The sequence below is a fragment of the Drosophila simulans genome, chromosome 2L, assembly GCF_016746395.2.
Source record: "Drosophila simulans strain w501 chromosome 2L, Prin_Dsim_3.1, whole genome shotgun sequence".
NCBI lineage: Eukaryota > Metazoa > Arthropoda > Insecta > Diptera > Drosophilidae > Drosophila > Drosophila simulans.
In genome coordinates, this window is record NC_052520.2 from 17,651,889 (window position 1) to 17,671,404 (window position 19,516).

At 40.0% G+C, this 19,516-nt stretch overlaps 2 protein-coding genes across 2 annotated transcripts in view; both read right to left on the minus strand.

Moving 5' to 3' along the window:
- The window catches only part of LOC6732636 (putative neural-cadherin 2), a 115,040-nt gene extending 108,496 nt beyond the window's left edge, over positions 1 to 6,544 (minus strand). Inside the window, exon 1 of the mRNA XM_039298543.2 lies at positions 5,134 to 6,544. The gene's annotated coding sequence lies outside the window, so the exon portion shown is untranslated. The remainder of the gene's footprint in view (positions 1 to 5,133) is intronic.
- A 9,342-nt stretch (positions 6,545 to 15,886) lies between these two features.
- Positions 15,887 to 16,097, minus strand: LOC27207684. The gene has a single exon (XM_016183369.3). The coding sequence runs from the start codon at positions 16,015 to 16,017 to the stop codon at positions 15,898 to 15,900; it is 120 nt and encodes a 39-aa protein (XP_016025340.1). The 5' UTR covers positions 16,018 to 16,097; the 3' UTR covers positions 15,887 to 15,897.
- Between the last annotated feature and the right edge of the window lie 3,419 nt (positions 16,098 to 19,516).

The following is a 19,516-nucleotide window of genomic DNA, read 5'->3' on the forward strand; positions in this document are numbered from 1 at the left end:
CGCGTGGCATTGTGCCCATATCCAGTGAATGCGGATAAGATAGCGCTAACCAAACCACTGTGTGCCCACAATTACGCGCTCTTAATGAACGGCAATTGGGCGACCACAACAAGTTGAAAATTATGCCCCGGAATGGAATGGCCGATGACAGCAATGAATGACTGCCATTGACAGGTGGAAGTGGCATTGGAAGTGCGGCTCGGTTGCCCCTTGGACCGTCACTTTAAATGCCCCGGGCACTTTTGCCCACTTTCACCGAGGAGCCAGTCTTTGAGCGTCATAATGCAGCCAATTAATTATTTGGCCGGGCTTCTGCCGCAGGCGAATCGACTGACAGCTGGGCATATTATTATTGTTCCCAGGCACACAAGGCATATGTCCTTCGCCCACCCAGTCCACCACAGTCCCATCTTCCGCATCCTTGTCGCACTGCGTGATTTATATTTTTAATATGGATTGCTTTCATTATGCATCCTTCACATTTTACCCCGCTGCTGTTTCTGTCCACTGGCCCATCGCATTTCCCTTTGCCGGTGGTCAGTAATTGTAATTTCTGTTGTTTAAAAATTTATGGCCATCAATGGGCCCCCGGAGCTGCAGTGCAGTAAGCGACATATATCCAGTTATGCGAATATATATACGTGCATATCCGCACGCAGTGTGAAGTGGGTGCAAAAGTAACGCAAAAATAATTGCACTCCCGTCCTTTGGTAGAACGAGAAAATTGAAATTGTACTCGGGGTAGGTGCATATCCTTGGCCACAAGACGGCCAGTATGCAGGAAAGAAAACTATATGTATTAAGTGCACGGAAGAGACAGTTCATTGCGTCGGATGACCCCTCTCATACGAACAATTTTCGGCCAGAGAAAATTGTTGATTTCAGCACATGCCCGGTATTAATTAAGAGTGGAGCATCGGAGGAGACCCGAGCTGAAACCAGGCCACTACGGTCTTAATCCTGTAACTTAATGTCCGTGGCAGCCATCCAAAGGGGACAACCTGTCAAAGTTATTCAGTCCTGGGCCGATTCTCTCACCGGATAAGCCGTTAGCAGTTAACATCATTAGACGTTGGCCGGAAACTTTCTTCGTGGCAAAATCAAAATAAATAAAATCGCATGATAAAAATGAAGTGCGCAAAGTTTGCGACGTGATAACTATGTGTGCGGGGGATTGCCAGGCAACTCCTACGAAATTCACAGGAAGGGCCAGAAGTATCGACACACTTAACTACGTGCGACAGGTGAGAATGGAAAAGGGAAAAACAAAAATCTCAATAAATTGGCAGTAAGCGCTAAGCAGACAATTACTTGGGGATTAGCGTCATTCTTGGGGAAAACTTGTTAGGGATCGGAAAACGAGTGAAAGTCCAAAGTGGTTATGCCCGCTGGGGGAATTATGAAGGCACTTTCCCAGTGAACCGACAAAAAAATTATTGAGTACCCGGAAATTGATTTTTATTTATTTTATTTAGTTGATATTATATAAGCGTTGTAATGATTTGTCAAAGCAATTTATATATTTTTAAGGCACCGTTGGAAAGCTACTGAATAGAGAAATTTAACTTAAATAACCTAGTTCATGCGAGGAAAGCAAGAAAAAATATTTTCGTTTGCCCAGTCATTTTTCTTTTACCGAAAAATCTTCTCAAATAAAATAAAAAAAAATGCTTCAAAAATAAAACAAATTGTAGAATGAATTCAATAGGTTTATTCCCAAATAATATTGAGTGCTCAAAAGCCTGCCGGTAAAGCATGTGAGTCCAACCGAAAATATTATATATACATTTTATTTATCTGCAAGTCCCGACCGATGTCTGAAAGAAAAATCACTAAAGGTAATTCAATTATATTTGCGTACTCACTGCACTCGACCATTATAAATGCATTCTGTTCCGAATCAAGAAAGACCCGCTCTCTTGAGAAACCTCGGGTCAAGTCTTCACATTTCAGCCCATTCCTTATACTTTTTCCTTCAGAAAGAGACTATTTTCGCCTTTATCTCGGCCGTGACATGATTTATATACAGCTATTTTATCTGGTATGCACACAAGTGGAATATGCGAGTATCTGCTCAAAAAAGGAGCTTGGATCCTGCAGTCTGCGAGTAAGCCAAAACACAAAGCTTCCCGGCGATTCACCTATTCGCAGGCATACTATAAACTTGGATGCTCTGTGGTCGCATAAACTTTGCGTGTGCACAGAGTCCGTATTATTTAAAATATGCATAAATTGGACTTTAAAATTTACCCAGCCAGGCAGGCACACAAGCTTACACCTGCGGCGAATGCAGGTTTATGCATTTTCTAAAGACATATACATATATTAAACAAGAACACAAGTCCTGATATTCAAAACATCGATGAGGGTAACATCATTCCGCCCGCAGCAGCGACTTTGTTGTCTTTTATTATGTGAGTCGGGTATAATGAGTTACCGATGATGTTAGCTAAAACATAAACTTATTTGGGAGTAGTTATGTCTTTCACATAATAGAAATTTTAGTTACAGTTCGAAAAAAAACTTAATAAAATAAGTATACATTTATAAAGCACAGAGTATTCCAGTCACAATGAAAATTACAAGCAATTGAAATTCTAGGTTGGTTTATACATTTCACAAATTATTTATGTGCCGTTTGAATAATTCCTCTCTCTTCTGTTATTTTTAACCAGTTTTTTTTATCCAAAAGCCGAATCAGCTTAGAACAGCTTACTTTGGCTGATCAAAAAAGCATCCTTCTTGTAATTACGGTTTTGCATACCAAAGCTTTAACTACTCTCGGGTAATTAAACAATGCCGGTAAAGTTTATTAATTCTTTTGTCACTCTCTTTTTGCCCAACGTCAATTGGGGCACAGTCAAAGTTATGCTTCCACTTTTTTCTGCCCACTTGCCACCTGTCTCTGCAGTCACGTGTTTTTGGCTGTGGCGCGATAAAAAGCAAAAAATGGCAAAAAGCACACATCTAGCGAACGTGTAATGTGAGATTCAAGCACAACTTTTCGGAGGGCATCACCAACGCAAATACACAAACAAACTCGGAAAATACCCAAAGGGCTGCAGTTGGGTTATTTTTGTTTTCCTTTTGCTCAAGAGAGATTTTGGCATGTGGCATATGGCAAAATATATATAAAGGTATGTGACAACGCCAAACTTTATGGCAGGTGGGCTGGTTTTGGTGGGTGGTTGGTGAATATGTCGGGATTTTAACGAGAATAACAAAAGTTTCATCTGCTCACTAATCCATTTGCTTGCCCCGCACGCGTTAAATGCATTAAGTTTTCCGCTGAAAGTTTTCTCTGAATGTGGCTGCTTTTGCTTCCGCCCAGGATTTTTTTTATAATTGAATTGTATGGCAGCAGGCCCTTTGTTTGCACTTGAAACTACTCGTATTTGCACACTACTTGGCTCGATGCGCCATCCCGCTTGCACGCTCTTCCCTCTCGCTCTCTCTTTGCCTATCTGCTTCATGTGGAAAAATCTAATTACTTGGCTGCTGTTTAACTAACTCAGGGTAGCAGGACTCAGACAGCTTCCCTTCCGTTCCGTGTTTATTTTGTTTGTTTTTATTGCCGGCGAACGTGGCGTATGCGTAATATATGCACGTTGGGCCTACGTGTCGTATGGATCCTCCCCGGTGATACATTAAATGCTTATAATTGGAACGAGCGAACGAACGAATGCGCCTAGTAACTTATGATGTTTACACATGACTTACAAATTGTTTACGTCGTTCGAATTTTAGCATTGTACATAGGCATTAGGCCCCGATAAAGGTGCCAAACACACTCAGTTGGCGGAGCTGTGGTCTTGATAATGGGCATGGCTTGGAGTAGCTCCTACCACGTCTGCCTCCGTTACTGCATGCCTCGGCTTACCTCACCGTATTTGTCATGCACTTGGGCACGTCGCAGCTTGTGGCAAGAAAAGGGTGGCAATGGCATCGCGGTGGGTAAATGCAGCTGTGACTGTTAGTGCAACAAGCCGTCGCTTAGTTAGACTTAAAATGATAATCATAAGAGGGGAGAAACCCTTCTATTGCATGTAATGAAAGTCTGCTCTTTTTCATTTAAGAAAGTATGTATGTATGGTATTTATGCACGAAATATTGTTATCTGCATTAAGCAAGCATTCCCATTTTTAAGAACTGTAAATTACTACTTAAAAAAAACCACCAAGTTCATCCGCTGTGGTTAATCGTGAAAGAATATTCATAGTGACCATTAACGGAATGAAGTTTAAAATTCATGGCCTACAATTATAAAGAAAACAATGTGACATTTGACTTTTAAACACCAAAGCGCCAATGAAAATTTATGCCGGGGGCGAGTAGTGAGTGTTTCGAAAAATGTCAAAACATTTTAAGCTACATTTAAATTAATTATAGGATAGTTGCGCCGGGTTCTTTTTTGGTTGCCAGGGAAACTCGCGGCATCTCCGAGCTGGAAAATTAATTACATGCAATAGCAACACAAAGTCCTCCTCGACTGATGGAGACTTGCTTGCTATTTCGTCCCCAAAATCAACACTCAAAGTAAACTTTGACAACCAAGATTGGGGGAGGTAAGAATAGAAAAAGGAGGAAAAACTCAGAAAATGCGCGGGGTGTAGGTGATCAGGGGATGGTGCAGGGGGGGGAAGGTTGTCAAGTGTTCTGTTTACTTTACTTTTATCAACATTAGAAATCAATTAATTTCGTTTTATATGCCAAAGGGAAATCAATGAAAATCACATTAAATGTGACTGACTTTCCTTCCGCTTGAGACTTTTATTTTGTTGTTTTTCCACATTAATTCAGCATCAATAAGTTTCGCAATCAATGAATAATTTATTAACCAGTGAACTAGGACTTTTCGTTTTGTCTTTCCGCAAGAGTTTTCTTTTGTATTAAATTGAACTGCATTTCAATGTGTATATGTGGATGAGCTGGGAATTACGAACAACTCAATATCACAAATTGGATCAATTGATAAAGTTCAATCAGTGGTCACCTGCAGGCTATTTATACCTGTTTCGTGGTTGAATAGTCAATTAATTTCAAATAAAAAACGGACTTTGTTATTTTGCTCAATTTTCATCGCCGCCTGAATCGAACGAGAAATAAATGCAATTATTGCGAGTCTAAGCTTACCAGCTGAATCTTTTTTTCTGCGTACTCCCAATGGTAATCCGAGCTGGCCGATTGTTTATGCCGTGTATTTAATTAAAGCATTTATTTCATCCGCACTGTCACAGTCACACACACATGGAAACACAAATAGACAGATATACGCTTTTTTACTTCGTGGCTTTAAATGTTTCAAAAGCCTAAATTATGTAAGCATTCTCTTATATTTATGACGAGATTATTTATATTGCCTATTATTTTAATGCATGCTCAATTAAGCGACACCAACACAAAAACGCGACTGCACAGAGTTATACAATTTTGCAGGAGCACTTTAATGCATTTATATATTCGAATTATGGCCGCTTGCCGTTTAAAACATTGCAATTTGATATTTGTTTTATTTTATGTGCATTCCGGCACTGTGTTGTCAATAAAATTTCCGCTGCTTCTTGCCATTTGCACTTTGATCAAACTGCTATATTTCCCGATTAACATGGATTTAGGTCAAACGAATCTCGATTAAATGAAGTTTTTATCAGTGATTTAATAAGCATATGTTATTCCTGTTTACTTTATCTAATTTGGATTAATTTGAATCAGTTGTTCTGCATTGCATTGAAAATGAATTATGAATTATGCACAATTCTATTATGAACTTTTTTTGTCACCGTTCACTGTTCACTGATGGATTCTGATTTTTTTTTATGCCATACTGGTGTGCTATTTTGTTTTTTGTGTCGTCCGATTTTTTATTTAATCGCTTAATATGGAATTTATTTATACTTTTTGTATGACAATTTATTGGATACCATTGAAGTACGATCCTTTACTGTATTAAAAAATCTCCTTGTATTCTGGGTTTTATGGTAGTTGTTTGATTCATATACTTTTACAGTGATTGTAGTGGACTTCGCTTCGTTTGACAGAAACAATACATATGCTTTCTATGTATTTCACTGTGATACTCTTCGATTTTCTATTATTATATATTTGATTTTGATTGCACTTAATATTGATGTAAATTTTGATTTTTGGTAGAAGTTAGCTTATTAATTTAATTGCTGATACATTTCTTAGCCACACCTTAGGCTAATTAGCAACTCTTTTTGCCACCTCGAATATATATATTTATATATATATATGAGATAAGGACACCAAAACTATGGCAACAAGTCAAGCACTTAACACACACTTTATTGGCCCTTTCTGCTCCCCTCGGCCCGTTTTGACTCGATTTCGACTGACAGGACTGTCAATAATAGACAATCGACCCAGCACCACTTGCGGAAAAATAAACAGGCAATGTGCCGGTAAATCACGACGAATTCACGCGATTTTCAGCGAAGGACACAGGGCTCCCAACGAAAGTCGAGGATAATGTGTGTTGTGCTCGGTAACAGCAACGCCGCTTGACTGAATTTTCTGGGATGCTGCCGTCGTTGGCCATTCCGAATAATTTCTTGGTCAATGTTAACAGTTAAGGCCCGAAGTTCGAATTGTTTGTGGATCGCATACAGCACTGCGCATGTCCTGAAAGGATTCCTCTCTCTCGAACTTTTTTGTTCGGCTGACACACTTTTCGCATTCATATTGCTGTAGGTTAGTGCCTCGTCGCCGCCTTAAAGCCAGTGAATCGAAGGCCCAAGCCCAGTGCGTTACTTAATATGCCTGGCACCTTTGGCTCCAGACTCATTTCAGGCCCTGGCTCTGGACTTAGCGTGGCATAAATGATTTATATCGTGTTGCCACAAGTTTTCATTCATCTTTAATTCGGGCCCGAGCCCCAAAGCCCATGAGAACCCCGCATGCACACACGTCTCGCCACATTAAACTGCAGGTCAGTGTGATTTGGCCATTTGTCTGGGCATTTCTCGCACTTGAAGGGCAAGGGTTGTGGTATGGGGTTCCCCTACGGACAACTGCAAATTCATTTATGTTAATTTCGCTTGGTTAGACTTCTTGGCCGCAAAAACCTGGGTTGGTTTCGGGCCGGCAGACACATTAACCATGGCCTCTGGGCTTGCCTGTTTTATGGACTCCCCGTCTGTCAACACACAACGTTGCGTATGCGTTATTTTAATGAGGTTTTTCCTCTGCCATGAGGATTAGTTTTATGATTGGGCATATTAGTCACCAGACTCTGAGTGTGCTTGTTTGCACCATGAAATGCTTAATTATGCGTACATCGTATTTCTTGGCATAAAATATGTAGCAGTGCCATTTGGACAGACAAGTTGTTTGGGATAGGGATGTCAAGATGATTTCGTTTGAAATACAAAAGTTCAGTTGATAAATAAATAGTTAACCTAGTTGACATTTCAAAGTAGAAAAAATAATAAATATACCTAATATCATTATCAGGAATAATGCGATCTGTCTAATTAGTAAGTTTAGATTGCAAATGAGTTTAAACAGATTAATTCCGGTGCTATGCCAACAATAAACCCTTTGGGCATCTAAAACCCTTTGCAGTCCAAGAATCTCTTTTAACTTTCATTAGCGAGAAAAAGCTTAGTGGAAATTATTCCGATTCATTTCGCAGTACTCCAGCAATGGCAAGGCAGTCCGGTGAAATGCGCATTCATAACTCAAAATGGCTAACTAATTTACGTCAGGCTTATTATCTCTCCGGTGGCAACGTGTTGCCTAGCCCACCCAAGGACCTCTCACAACTGCGACGTCCTTTAGAATCGTTGCCGCTTGGGCCCAGGCGCAAATACATTATATAGTGGGGAGAAGGGGATCCTCAAAATACGAGCAACTGGGGAGTTCGAGGTGGTAATGCCAGAAAGCACGTGTGCGCCAAATGCATTCACCTCGCCATGAGCACAGACACTCGCAAAAAGACAGACAGCCAGACACAACTGCAGATTCAGATACAGAAGTGCACAGACAGTGCCGCTATGCCATTCTGCATTTATACATGTCATGCGATTGTCTGAGTCTGCGATGGGGGCGTGGCAGGCGACAATAGTTGCCAGAAAGGCGAACAAGTCCCCAACGTCAGAGATGAAGGTGGGATGCTCCTTCTTTTGCTTGCCGTTGGAAATGCTATAATGAATATCCATATTCAGCCTTTTTTGGGAAGCACAATAGGAAATCTGTAAGTACATTCAACTAGCTTCTTATTTTCTAGATATATGTATTTTCACTTAGTATTCTACGAGGGCTAATACGACACCATTTTGTCTAAGGAACTTCTTGAGTTCCCATTATATTAAGACGAGAAACATCTCCATTTTCTTTTTTATTCACTTAAATATATTATCTAAAGAGCAGCTCATGGCTTTATAAATAATATTTAAGTATGTATAGATACTTAAAAAAATAACAAATTTAAGTTATTTGAATTTTTACGTGTGCGAATCAGGTGGGATAATCTTCGCTACCCATATCGCCTTCTTTTAAATTAAATCTGGCAGAATATGCAAATGGTAAGCTTGACTATGGATAACATCTCTAGGTTTATTAACATTTCAGAGGCGGCTTCAAGCTATAGCATTCCGGTTATTCCCGTTCTACTTATAAGCAGCGAGGACTAGAAATCCTCCTCTTCCATTGCAGCATCTTAGCATAAAAAGCTGCAGCAGTCGTGGAGCCAGAATAGCATTCACCTGCCCCGTTGCCAGGCGCTCGTGCAGGTGTTTTGTCAATGCCGCAGACGCCATTGGGACGAGCTGTGCCAAAAAGGATAAGGTTCATCCTCGCCAGACTCGTACTCCCAATCGCGATGTTCTTGGCTTTATTTACACTTGAGCGAATTGTTGCGCATTTGCAAGACTGCGACGTGGACGCGTGGATTCGCAGACTTGGAGCCACGCAAATGAGTGTTTTGGGCGCCAGGCTACAATGACAAACACGTTGGCCCAAAACAATGTCGACCAAAAATGACGGCATCGCACCCGTTGTCTTGATGGAAAGGTGAAAACATCTGGGGCTGCGTCAAATGAGTTGCCATTTGATTTTCAATGGCATCTGTCTGCCGCCAAGTCCGCGACATGTCGCGTGATTTGAATTGAAGATGCTATCGCAAATGTGCATTAATTTGTCAGGGCTTTGGCAAATGTGCATGCTAAACCCAAATTTGTCTGCGACAGCAGTCAAATGCGTGAGTAATGAGTGAGTGAGTGGAGGGATTGGAGCCCCATTCGTTCGGTGATTGCGAGTTGTATCTGGCCGAGTGATTAGTAGGCGAATCCACTTGACACATGAGAATCTTTTGAGATGTGACAAGAGATCAAAGGCGATGTTGAGAAACAGGGATTTAAAGAAAGTGTGGTGTTATTGAAATGCATTCTGATGTTTCTTAAGATAGCAAGGTACACACCTTCAATGAACACGTACTTAAATAATGTACCCAATTTTCTTCCATAATTTATTATTCCACTTGCATATAGTCCCTCATTAAGGAACGAGCTTTCTATACCACAGTAATAGTAATATTTGGTATTTTTAAAGCGTATCATTATCAGAAGCATTTCACACTAAAAACCTGAGTTTATGACCCGTAAAAGTTATATCATGTCTTCCCTTTTCGCCCATTATCTAATTTTTATTTTCAATTTTTGCCGTGCCCTTTAATTCTGCAAATTTTCGTTTTGCACTTCAGCAGGCAATAAAAATATTTTAATGCAACATTTTTCTCTTGTTCTCCGCCTCTCATTTTACGGCTGCCCATTAAAAGGGCTGCAGAGTACGTGAATAAAAAAAAAAAATAGAAGAAACAGAACAAAAAACCCACACAATATATCAAAAAGGTACAAAAACGACGGTCGAAACATCTCTAATTTTTTGGAAATGTTCTGCAGCTGAAGTTTTTCAGTTTGACCAGGCCCAGAGCAACCGTGGAGCACACGTAAATGGCGAACGTGGCCATAAACTAATTGAATATTTTAGGGCATTATCTATGCCATTTATTGTTTGAGTTTCGCCTGGCTGGGTTTCATTTGCAGCAGGGGCCCGGAAATCGGACTTGGAGCAGGAGCAGTCGAAACGGAAAAGGACCCCTAACGAAATCAGGGCTGGCTCCTGATTTTATTTATTTATTTATTCGACTCCCTCTTTTACTACTTTTGGTCCGCTTTAGTTCCGTTCCATGTCGTTTCACGCTCCTGGTAATCTGTTTGAGTTTTGTTATTCCTCGTGAATAATTTTTTCCGCCACACATTTGCCCGGCCCCAGGTTAAACCTAAGTAATATGATAGCCTCCAGTTTTCGATCCTTGTTGTATTCCCTTCCGCTTTCGTCTATTATGCTTTCATCGTCTAGTAAAAGGACTTTAGTCACCTTGTTTCCTTTTTTGGGGTTTGATTTCGGTTTTATCAATTGTATAATTCTGTTTGATTCCATAATACCAATTTTAACTACTGTAGGATTAGTTTCAATGAAACATGTAAAAAAAAAGCATAATTAAATATTCAGGAAAATATTTGTTAGAATTATATTACAACATAATTGTAAATTTTTAGTTAACATAATAATTCATAAATAATTCGATGAAATACAATATCACTATATTAAATATGCGTATGATTTATTTTCAAAAAAAGTATAAACGATTCCTCGAAAATACCATGGAATATCAAGTGTAAACAAGAAGTCATTTAAAGCGATTGCCGTTAACTGGCTTTTATTTCCAAGCGCAAAATGTGGCCCAATGACATTGCAAAAGGCTCAGAGCCTTTCGACTCGGGCAACTGGGAATGGCAAAGGACAAATGTTGCTGCAACTTTGCGCGGAATGATAAAAATGGCAAAGGCTGCTGTTTGGGCCAACGGCAGTCGCAGTGCAAGCGGAAAAAATTGGCCAGCAGAAGGGCACAAAAATCAGTGGATAAGTTTTTTGCCATTCAGGCAAGTTACCAAAAAGCAGCGCCAAAAATTGTGCTACAAAAATTGCATTTAAGGTATGCAATAAAATGCCATGCATATTTGGCTCTTGCTGTGCTTTTTGCACTCGTCTGCGAACAAAGGGCCATGGCCCAGGGAGAAAGGAACGGAAAAGTCCATTGAGGCACAAAATAAGATTATTAACATTGTTAAAGCGAACGAGAGCAGGAAGCTTGGGGTCTGGGCCTTGCTCAAATAGGCAAGCCAGCTGATGATTGGCTTTGGGCAGGACAACAGGCGGATGCTTCTTTTTTTGGCCATCAGCTTGTTATTCTGTTCGGCCGAGGCTCGTCTTCAACACCAAAATGCGGAAACTGTAAACTGCAAAAAATTTATTTAAGGAAGCTTTCAACGGCCGCACTAAGAGTTACAATAACAACTGCACTGGGGGGACCAAAAATGGAAAATGGCAAACAATTTAAGAAAACCATTTGTTGGCTAAGCCCTGAGGGTGGCCAAAAAGAAATGCTATACGGCTTAAGAGCAAGCACCGGAGCTCATATTCCCTTCAAATACCCATAAACCCATATGCTCTTGAAATGCACAAACATATCTCATGTACTATCGTTGCATTTAAATACAATTCGGCACATAGAAAGCTGAGACTCTGTTTGTAAGTAGCTTTTCATGAAAATATGTTTTTCAACGTTTTCTTTCTTCTGCAATATTGCTAAATTTAATAAGATTATTTTATTTTATAAAGTTTTAAATATTGGAGCATCCGAACTTCAAAAGGGCTCGTCTTAAAGCCACTTTTCAGACTGTACATTATTATACAAGTTTTTACTTAGGTTTTTAGCAGCTTAAATACCCCTTGTTAGAGTGGAACTTTCCCAGCAGCCTGCAATAAAATGGCAAGGAGTGAGGCAAGAAAATGTCAAACTAACAACATTTTAAGGCAACACCCAGAGTTGACTTTCGGTCGTGGATTTGGTATGGTCCTGGTCCAAAGACTGAGACTGAGACTGTGGTCCTGGGTCGGGGCAACTGATAACTTCCGGGAAGCAAAAACATCATAAACAGCCACTTGGCACAATGAAATGGCTTTCTCTCGGCCTTTCCCCTTTGGCCCAGCTCCTGGATGCTTCTTTTCCTGCCGAAGGACTCGACTTGGTCTATGCAAAAGCTGCCAACATGATGGATGGAGAGCGAAAGGCTTGCACTGGCCGGTTTTGATGATGGTTCGCTGGCTGCCCTTCTTGCTACCATAAATTGTGAGGGAGCCGGGCGAAAGACATATGTCTAAGTAGTATCATCTTTGTGCATGTACCTTTAAATCTTCTGGTTTTACGCTCAATATGCTTGAGCTTGCCACCGTACCCTCCATATTCTCCATTGTCATGGCCCCGAACAGGGTTCATTTGTTAGTGTCGCCACTGCACTTGGCTGCGGCTTCCCCGTACTTAGGGTAAGTCCGACATATCCTTTTAGCAGGAGATCCTGTCCCCGCCCTTCACACACTCACACACAGGACACACACTCCATCTAACACGGTTGGCAGGGCCACATCATCCGTTCTACTAAGCCCACAATGACCCAGTGATTTAGCCAGTTTGCAGAGGCTGCTTAATTATTTTAGACCATTAGTTCTAATCTCGTCATTGAGTGGATAGCCCATGTATTATATTGATTTTTAAGCTTATCTTCTGCACCACCCATCCACACCACTTTAATATGCATTTAAAACTGAAGAGATTAAAAGCCTTAACTAAATATTTATTTATTTATCAATTGATTTGACTTATTCCCTATTGTACATATTAATGGAATTTCGAAATCAAGTTAAAATCTGCGTCCCGTGTAAATCTGAACTTCGGCAAAAAGTTACCATTTTTTTCTCAGATCTGCCCATACTGCTGGCCTTTAAGTCCTGAGTCCTTTGAGTTTTTCTTTGAGCCTTTGAGGACGCCTTTTCTCCGGCTCTGGTATCCAATTTATATCGGATGTATCTGCTTGTTACGCATTGAAATCCAATTAATGTAAATAAATACAAGAAACAAGCAGCCAGCAACCAGCCAGAGGAAATAAAGCAAACAAGTGAGTGTGTGCGTGGTTTCCTTTATTTAAAATTTTTTTGTGGATGTCAAAGGAGGGCAGTGCAGGGGCAGCTGGGACCACATATGTGTGCCCTCAATGCAATTAATGTTACTTTTGTGCGGCGTCCACTTTTGGGGCAAAGGTTCCGCCCATTTCCCCCCTCGACCATCACGGATGTACTACCCCCTCCTCTGTTTGCTAATGTTTAAGCCAAGTAAAGCACGTTAATCTGTTGCAATGTGGCCAACACACTCCCGCACTAATACAATTTGCTTGGCCATTTCATTCGTTTCTTCCAGCTTCCTTGTTGTTATCCCCCGGTTTTTTTCCTTTGCACATTTGACAGGACGAATGGCAGCAGAAAACGGCAGCCGTTAAGCAGTTTCGCCTCGTTTTTCATTGCAGCGTAAGATTTGTTTGGTTCTCTACCGTCAGACACCGGATGTTTGCTCTGTTTTCTCGGAAAAGTGAGTTTTTGTTCCAAGAGCTCCACGCATATGTGCGTTTGCAGTTGATTTTCCGGAGAGCCAAAAATTTGACTACTTCATTACGTTTATTTGACTCAACTAGAGAAAAATGTCAGGTGGTGTATAAAGGATATCATATCCTAATCCTTGATCATCAAATATATTTTATTAAATCGAATTAATTCAGTTGCGCTCCAATTTGACTTATTTCATTTGTTAAAAGTCAAAAGCGTTCAAAATCTATGAATTGAGTTTACACAATATTAATTTATTTTGATTTATTGATAATATGCTATATTTTAGGCTCTTATTAGGTATTATTTATCCAACATCCCTTACAATAAAGGTGTACTATTCTTTATTCAAATCCTTGTAATTTTCCAGAGCCTAAATGTCTATGCTAGACTGACTTATAAAGAGCATTTCCACGGCGACTCCCACCGAAATTTCCATGATTTTTGTTTTCGTGTTTTGCGCACTTTCCCGGCTGGCAAGTGAAATTGCTAACGGAATTAGCGCACCATCAGCCATGCAATGTTGGCTCTGGTTCCTGTTTCTGATTCTGATTCTGATTCTTCTCCGTATCCAGGCTGCCGTTTCTGTTGCTGATTCTACGTCGGAGTCTGAATCGGATTCGTATTCGGATCCCGATTGCTCTGCAGCTGGAGTGTCCTGTCCCTGTTTTGGGCTTCCTTCTGAACATTTTTTCCTCCCTTTCTGCCTTGTTTATTTCACGCTGGTCGTGCTGCTTTCCTTACAATTTCATTTGGCTGTACGGCTATATTTTATCTCTCTTTTCCCTCGCTGAATAGCTGATCCCTGGCGCGGTGCTTTAAAATCTTCATGCATATTTAAATGTTATGTGGGCATTGGCCAATGTGCTTTTCTAAGAGCTAAAACGATATGTGCAGATGGCATAATTGATTAGATGTGAAGTGCTTATAACCACTGTGGTTGCTTTAGTGGCTTTTCGCGGGTGGTGGCTAAAAAAGCCATTGTTGAGCACCATGTTGGATTAAAAGGTGCTTTAAACAGCAGCTGAGTTTAAGGATTTCTCACTGCCTGTCAAACGGAGTGGTCTTTACTGGAGACAGGCTTCAGCAAATGGAATTTTTTGGATGCCCTGGGCTTATTTGCCTGTGAATGTTCTTTTTAATGTGGATTATATTTAAATGAGAAAACACTTGCTTTTCTGAAAATGTAATATATTGTAAAATGAGTTTTTGATTTAATTTAATGTAATTAAACGAATATACTTAAGTTTCAACGCCATTATTTGTTCATATTTAATTTATTTTTAAGCCCAGAATAGACTTCAAATAAAAGAAAAATTTTAATTTAATTTCGTGGACTTTGCCTTGGGAAATAAAATGAATAGGTATTTTACAGCCCAATCCCATGTCCTTCTGATCCTGTCTTATTTCTCGCTTTTGCTTTGGGTTTGCATCACATCCCGCGAACTGTTTGTCATTTTGCAGTGGCATGACACAAGGAAAGCGACGCCAAGGACATCCGAAATGGTTTTCCAAGCCCATCCCTATCGCTCACCATATGAGCCAAGTGAGCGACAGGACAGTGGTGGTGGCATCCTGGCCCATTTCTTTGCCATGGTTTTGGTCCATTCCCCATGACTGTCTGACTGTCCAGCTTTAGTTTGAGCCGAGCTGCTTGTTATGCACGCTCTGATGAAAGACGGGTTCCATTTTTTCCCACTAGCTCCCTTCCTGATGTTTTGTTTTGGGCCTGGCTCCAGCTTACAACAATGTTGGTTTGTAGTTCCTGGGTGTTGTTGGCAATCAAAAGCGTGTTTGGCCAACAGCTGGCATGCGCCATTCATTCATTCTACGTAGCAGGGGGACAGGCGACTGCAATCATTTTTATTAATTTTACCCAAAAGGGAATTTATGTTGCCGCCCGAACTCGGGGCTGTCCTCTTGGTCATTAGTTATGTGGCCAACAGGGAACGGAGCTCATAAAAGTTCTGGCCGCAGGGCCCATATATGCAGATCGCTTCCTGCACTAATTGGATATTTTAATTACATTTGGCAATAAACGAAGCATCAGTCGAAATGGCCAAATAATAACTGCTCAACTACGCATGGAAGCCCAGGAGAGCTCTAGTTGTGGTCTACTTAAGTCTACACTGGCGGAAAAACAAGCTAAGAGTTATATTCCCAAGGATAATTTGGTCCTTTATTCACTTTTTGAGAGTTACAAAATAGTTTTTGGTTCATTTATAGTTTCTTTATGAATATTATGACGATCATATTACTTTATGTGCTTTACCAATTATTTTAATCTAGCCGCAGTGAAGAATTTTACAGTCATATAAAGTATTTCTCAGATTTTTAATATAAATCCCACATGGTACACTGCTCTGTAATTCGAGACGTTTATTTTCCCACAGTGAAATATCCGCCATGTAATTTGTTTGCATAATAACAGTTTGCCATCATCGCATTGCCATTGTTGCTGTCGTGGGTGATGGTTGTTGCCGGCTCATCTGTCTGCATATTTCAGGAGCTGCTCAGTTGCTCAGCTGCTTGAATTCACAGGACACCGCCATCGTCGCACTGGCAAGCAGGCCAGAAAAGGAGCCGAATTGGCTGCCTGGCGCAGGATAGCCGAAGATTGATTGCCTTATGAATGCGAATGGATATGCATATTAAATGAAATCTAGAAATATTACGCTAGAAAATGTCATCTTTTTATTTGTCTACAATGCAAAGCTTCAAATCTGTTTATATTTTGATTAAATCTGAAGTCAACATTTCGTAGAATACAATATTACCTCTTGAGAGGGATGTTAGCGTCTCGTCCTGTGACACTTTGTAGTGCTGAACGACCACCACTGACTACTACAAATGCGCATTAAAAAGCAAAAAACAACAATAACAAGCTGGCTGGGAAAAAAATGAAAAAATGGACAAACAGAGTAAAAGATATGCCAGCACTGGAGCATATTCCTTGTTGGTATGAGGAAAAAATGCTGGGGAGCAGAGTCGTTAAAACCAAATGTGCTGATTTCCTTAGCACTCCCTGGTTCATCCTCTTCCCCTTCGCCTATATGGCATAGCTCTAGCTATGAATCTAGCCCGGGGTTCCCCCAAAACAGACCGAAACGATAAACTTTTTGTATAAGAATTCATTTGCGCTTTCGGTCCCTGTATTTTCATACGCTTTTAGTCCTAATGGCCATAAGTGGGCATATTTTGAACACAATCCACAGCTGGTTTTGCTTTATACCAGTATGAAAACACGAAAGCTGTTTCCTGTAGATTTTGGTAATTATTTGTAAAACGATACCACGGATGCGAATATTACCCTCTTAAGAATTCTTGATAAATACCTTCGAGAATTTAAGTCATGTATAATATAAAACTCAACGCAATTTAATAAATATTTCAATAATATATCCTTTGAGATATATTAAAAAAGCAAAAAAAGCAAAAAATAAAAGAAAAGCAGTTCGAATTCAATACCCATAAATCACGCTGAATTATGTTCGCACTAAACTAGAACTCCCGAAACATATTTACGATTTCCAAACTTGCTGACTCTCCAGTTGCTTTCTTCTTCTGTAATTGCCAATAAGTTAATATATAGACTGGTCGTACTCTGGCAAAAAAAGGAATTACGCTTATCGCCGTAATCGACCCCAAAGAAAACACTCGGCACTGGCCAAATTACACGCAACAACAACGGGCGGATTGTCATTTGAGTGCCATAAAAGCGAAGTAAATAAGTAAATCAAGAGACCAAAAATTATCTGCAGCTTAAATAAATTTGGCAGAAAAGTATAAAAAGCGGACATCGTAAGGCTAAATAAAGAAGAAAACACCTGAGAGAGAAATGGGCAAAGTTCCCTGGCAGCCCATCTTTCAAATTTAATGTCTAATTTAAATGTTGTAAATACCATCTGTGTGTGTGTGTGTGCGTCTGCTCATCGGACTTTGTTATGCAAATGACTTGCGTTGGCCGGGAAATTCCGGGAAATTCACACAGTTAACACCATGGTCGAGGGGGGACGGAAACGGAAGCGTCTCTGGTCAAAAGGCCGAATTGAGTCTGCCGTTCCACTTGCAAATTCCGCAGCACCGCCCTTGTAAATATCATTAACGTGATTTTAAAGCCGTCTCATAAAACTGCCAAACGACTAGGAGAAAGCCCTCTGGAGTGTCGGAAATTTGCTTTGAATTTCTGCAGCGGACCTGGCCACCGCTTCTAAATGCCCTTTTGGTTAATGCAGATTTTCCTTTTCACAGAGCCGCACACCTGAACTTTATGTTCTTGATTTATGAAAAGACAATAGGATGCTGTATTCAGCTGGAGACCTTTGTATTGCATTTTTGGGACTAACTTAATGGCACTTTATTGCAGGACAATAGTAGTCAAAAGAAAAAAATTTAATAATGGAAGCAAACCAAAAATAAAACTAAGTTATTAAATTCTTCTTTAAATAATAAAAAAAAAAATTTAATGTTTTTACTCATATATACAACATAATAATTTGCAGTCAAATTAATTCGTTGGTTGCAGCTATTTTCTACTACTTGTAGACTCATGACTTTATAAAGCAAAAAGTTGTTCTCACATAAATATATGTAATATTCCTCCCTGCTTTCAATTTCAAATTCATTGATTTACGGCAACATGAAAAATCGCTTCAAAAAGATTGTAAAAATAGCAAATATTCATACTCGACAGAGCAAATCAAATTATATGTTAAGATCAAATGCGCATCCAGAATCAAAGTGGTCTAAATTTGGTCGTGACATTTCCCTAATGGCGCTGCGGAAATTAGCTTAATTTTTAATGCGGAATGTCTCAATCTAAGAGCTTAGGGTGACAAAAGAAAATAATCGAAATAGCACAACAAAAATGTGTAAAGTGTCTTTGATAAATGGTTCTTTGGCGAAAACCAGCCACGTACTTGACATACTTGGAAAATTTAACTAATTGAATTTGGGGCGCACGAACATTAATTAGCCAACCGAAACCAGAGCCAGCGGAAAATTAGCCAACTAAAGTTCTTGGCAAATCGCGACATCAAAGTGTGCTTTAAACTGATATAAACCATTTCAAAAGCCGTGGCAAATTTCTTGCATAATTAACGGAGAGCATTTAAATTACATTACATTAAGTGCTGCCGGTGTAAGAGTTCGCCAATCTTTCAACCGCCGCGTGTCTCCAAATTGTGGGCACAAACGAATTTCCCCATTAAAATTACGCGCAGCTGTTCCGCGCCGCCGTCCCTGTCGCCGTTTTCCCAGGACACTGGGGCCAGGACCTGGCGGAAAACCAAAACACAGACCAGACATTGGCTAGCCCTTAATTCAACAATTTTACGCAATTGTCACAGCCAGCGTATTTAACGGGGGGCGATGTTGTTGAAGTGTAAAACGTGACCCCCTGAAATTTAATGCCCAAATATGTATTTTGTTTCGGCAACAAGGACACGAACCTGGCGAGAGACACTTGCAGCATTTGAATGCCAACTTTTCCCATATTTCATTTGCTTCTAATTAACTTAATTTACTTGCTGGCCAACGTAAACGAGGCTCTTGCTCCTATTCCACATGTGAGCAAAGACAAAGTAACAAGTTTTGTCCTTTCAATTATGAAATGAGCAAAACAAAGTTGTCGGAAAGTTAATTAGCCTAATACGAAGAAGGTGAATTATAAAATGTTTTATTGTCGACGGCAGGGAAAGAACACATCTGCTAAATGGGAATTCGGAGTTCTTCCAAAGTGGAAAACTAGTTAACTTGGGGAAATATTAGAATATGTAAGACAAGCACCCTAAATTGCAAGGACTTTCCTTATAAGCACAAGGTTTTTCGACACAAGCTTTTTGAGTCGATTACTTTAATGCCGCTTAATGAAATCCAATGCGAATTATATTTTATATTCCCACTTTTTTCATTGCTTAAATATTTCCAATTAAACACGCCCAATCAAAGTGAAACTTTTGTTTGCGGGCTCTCTGTTTGCGCATATGGTATTAAAAAT

Coding starts and splice junctions, on each gene's coding strand:
- LOC27207684 (XM_016183369.3), bottom strand. CDS start 16,017: ATGCAGACAGATGAGCCGGCAACAACCATCACCCACGACAGCAACAAT.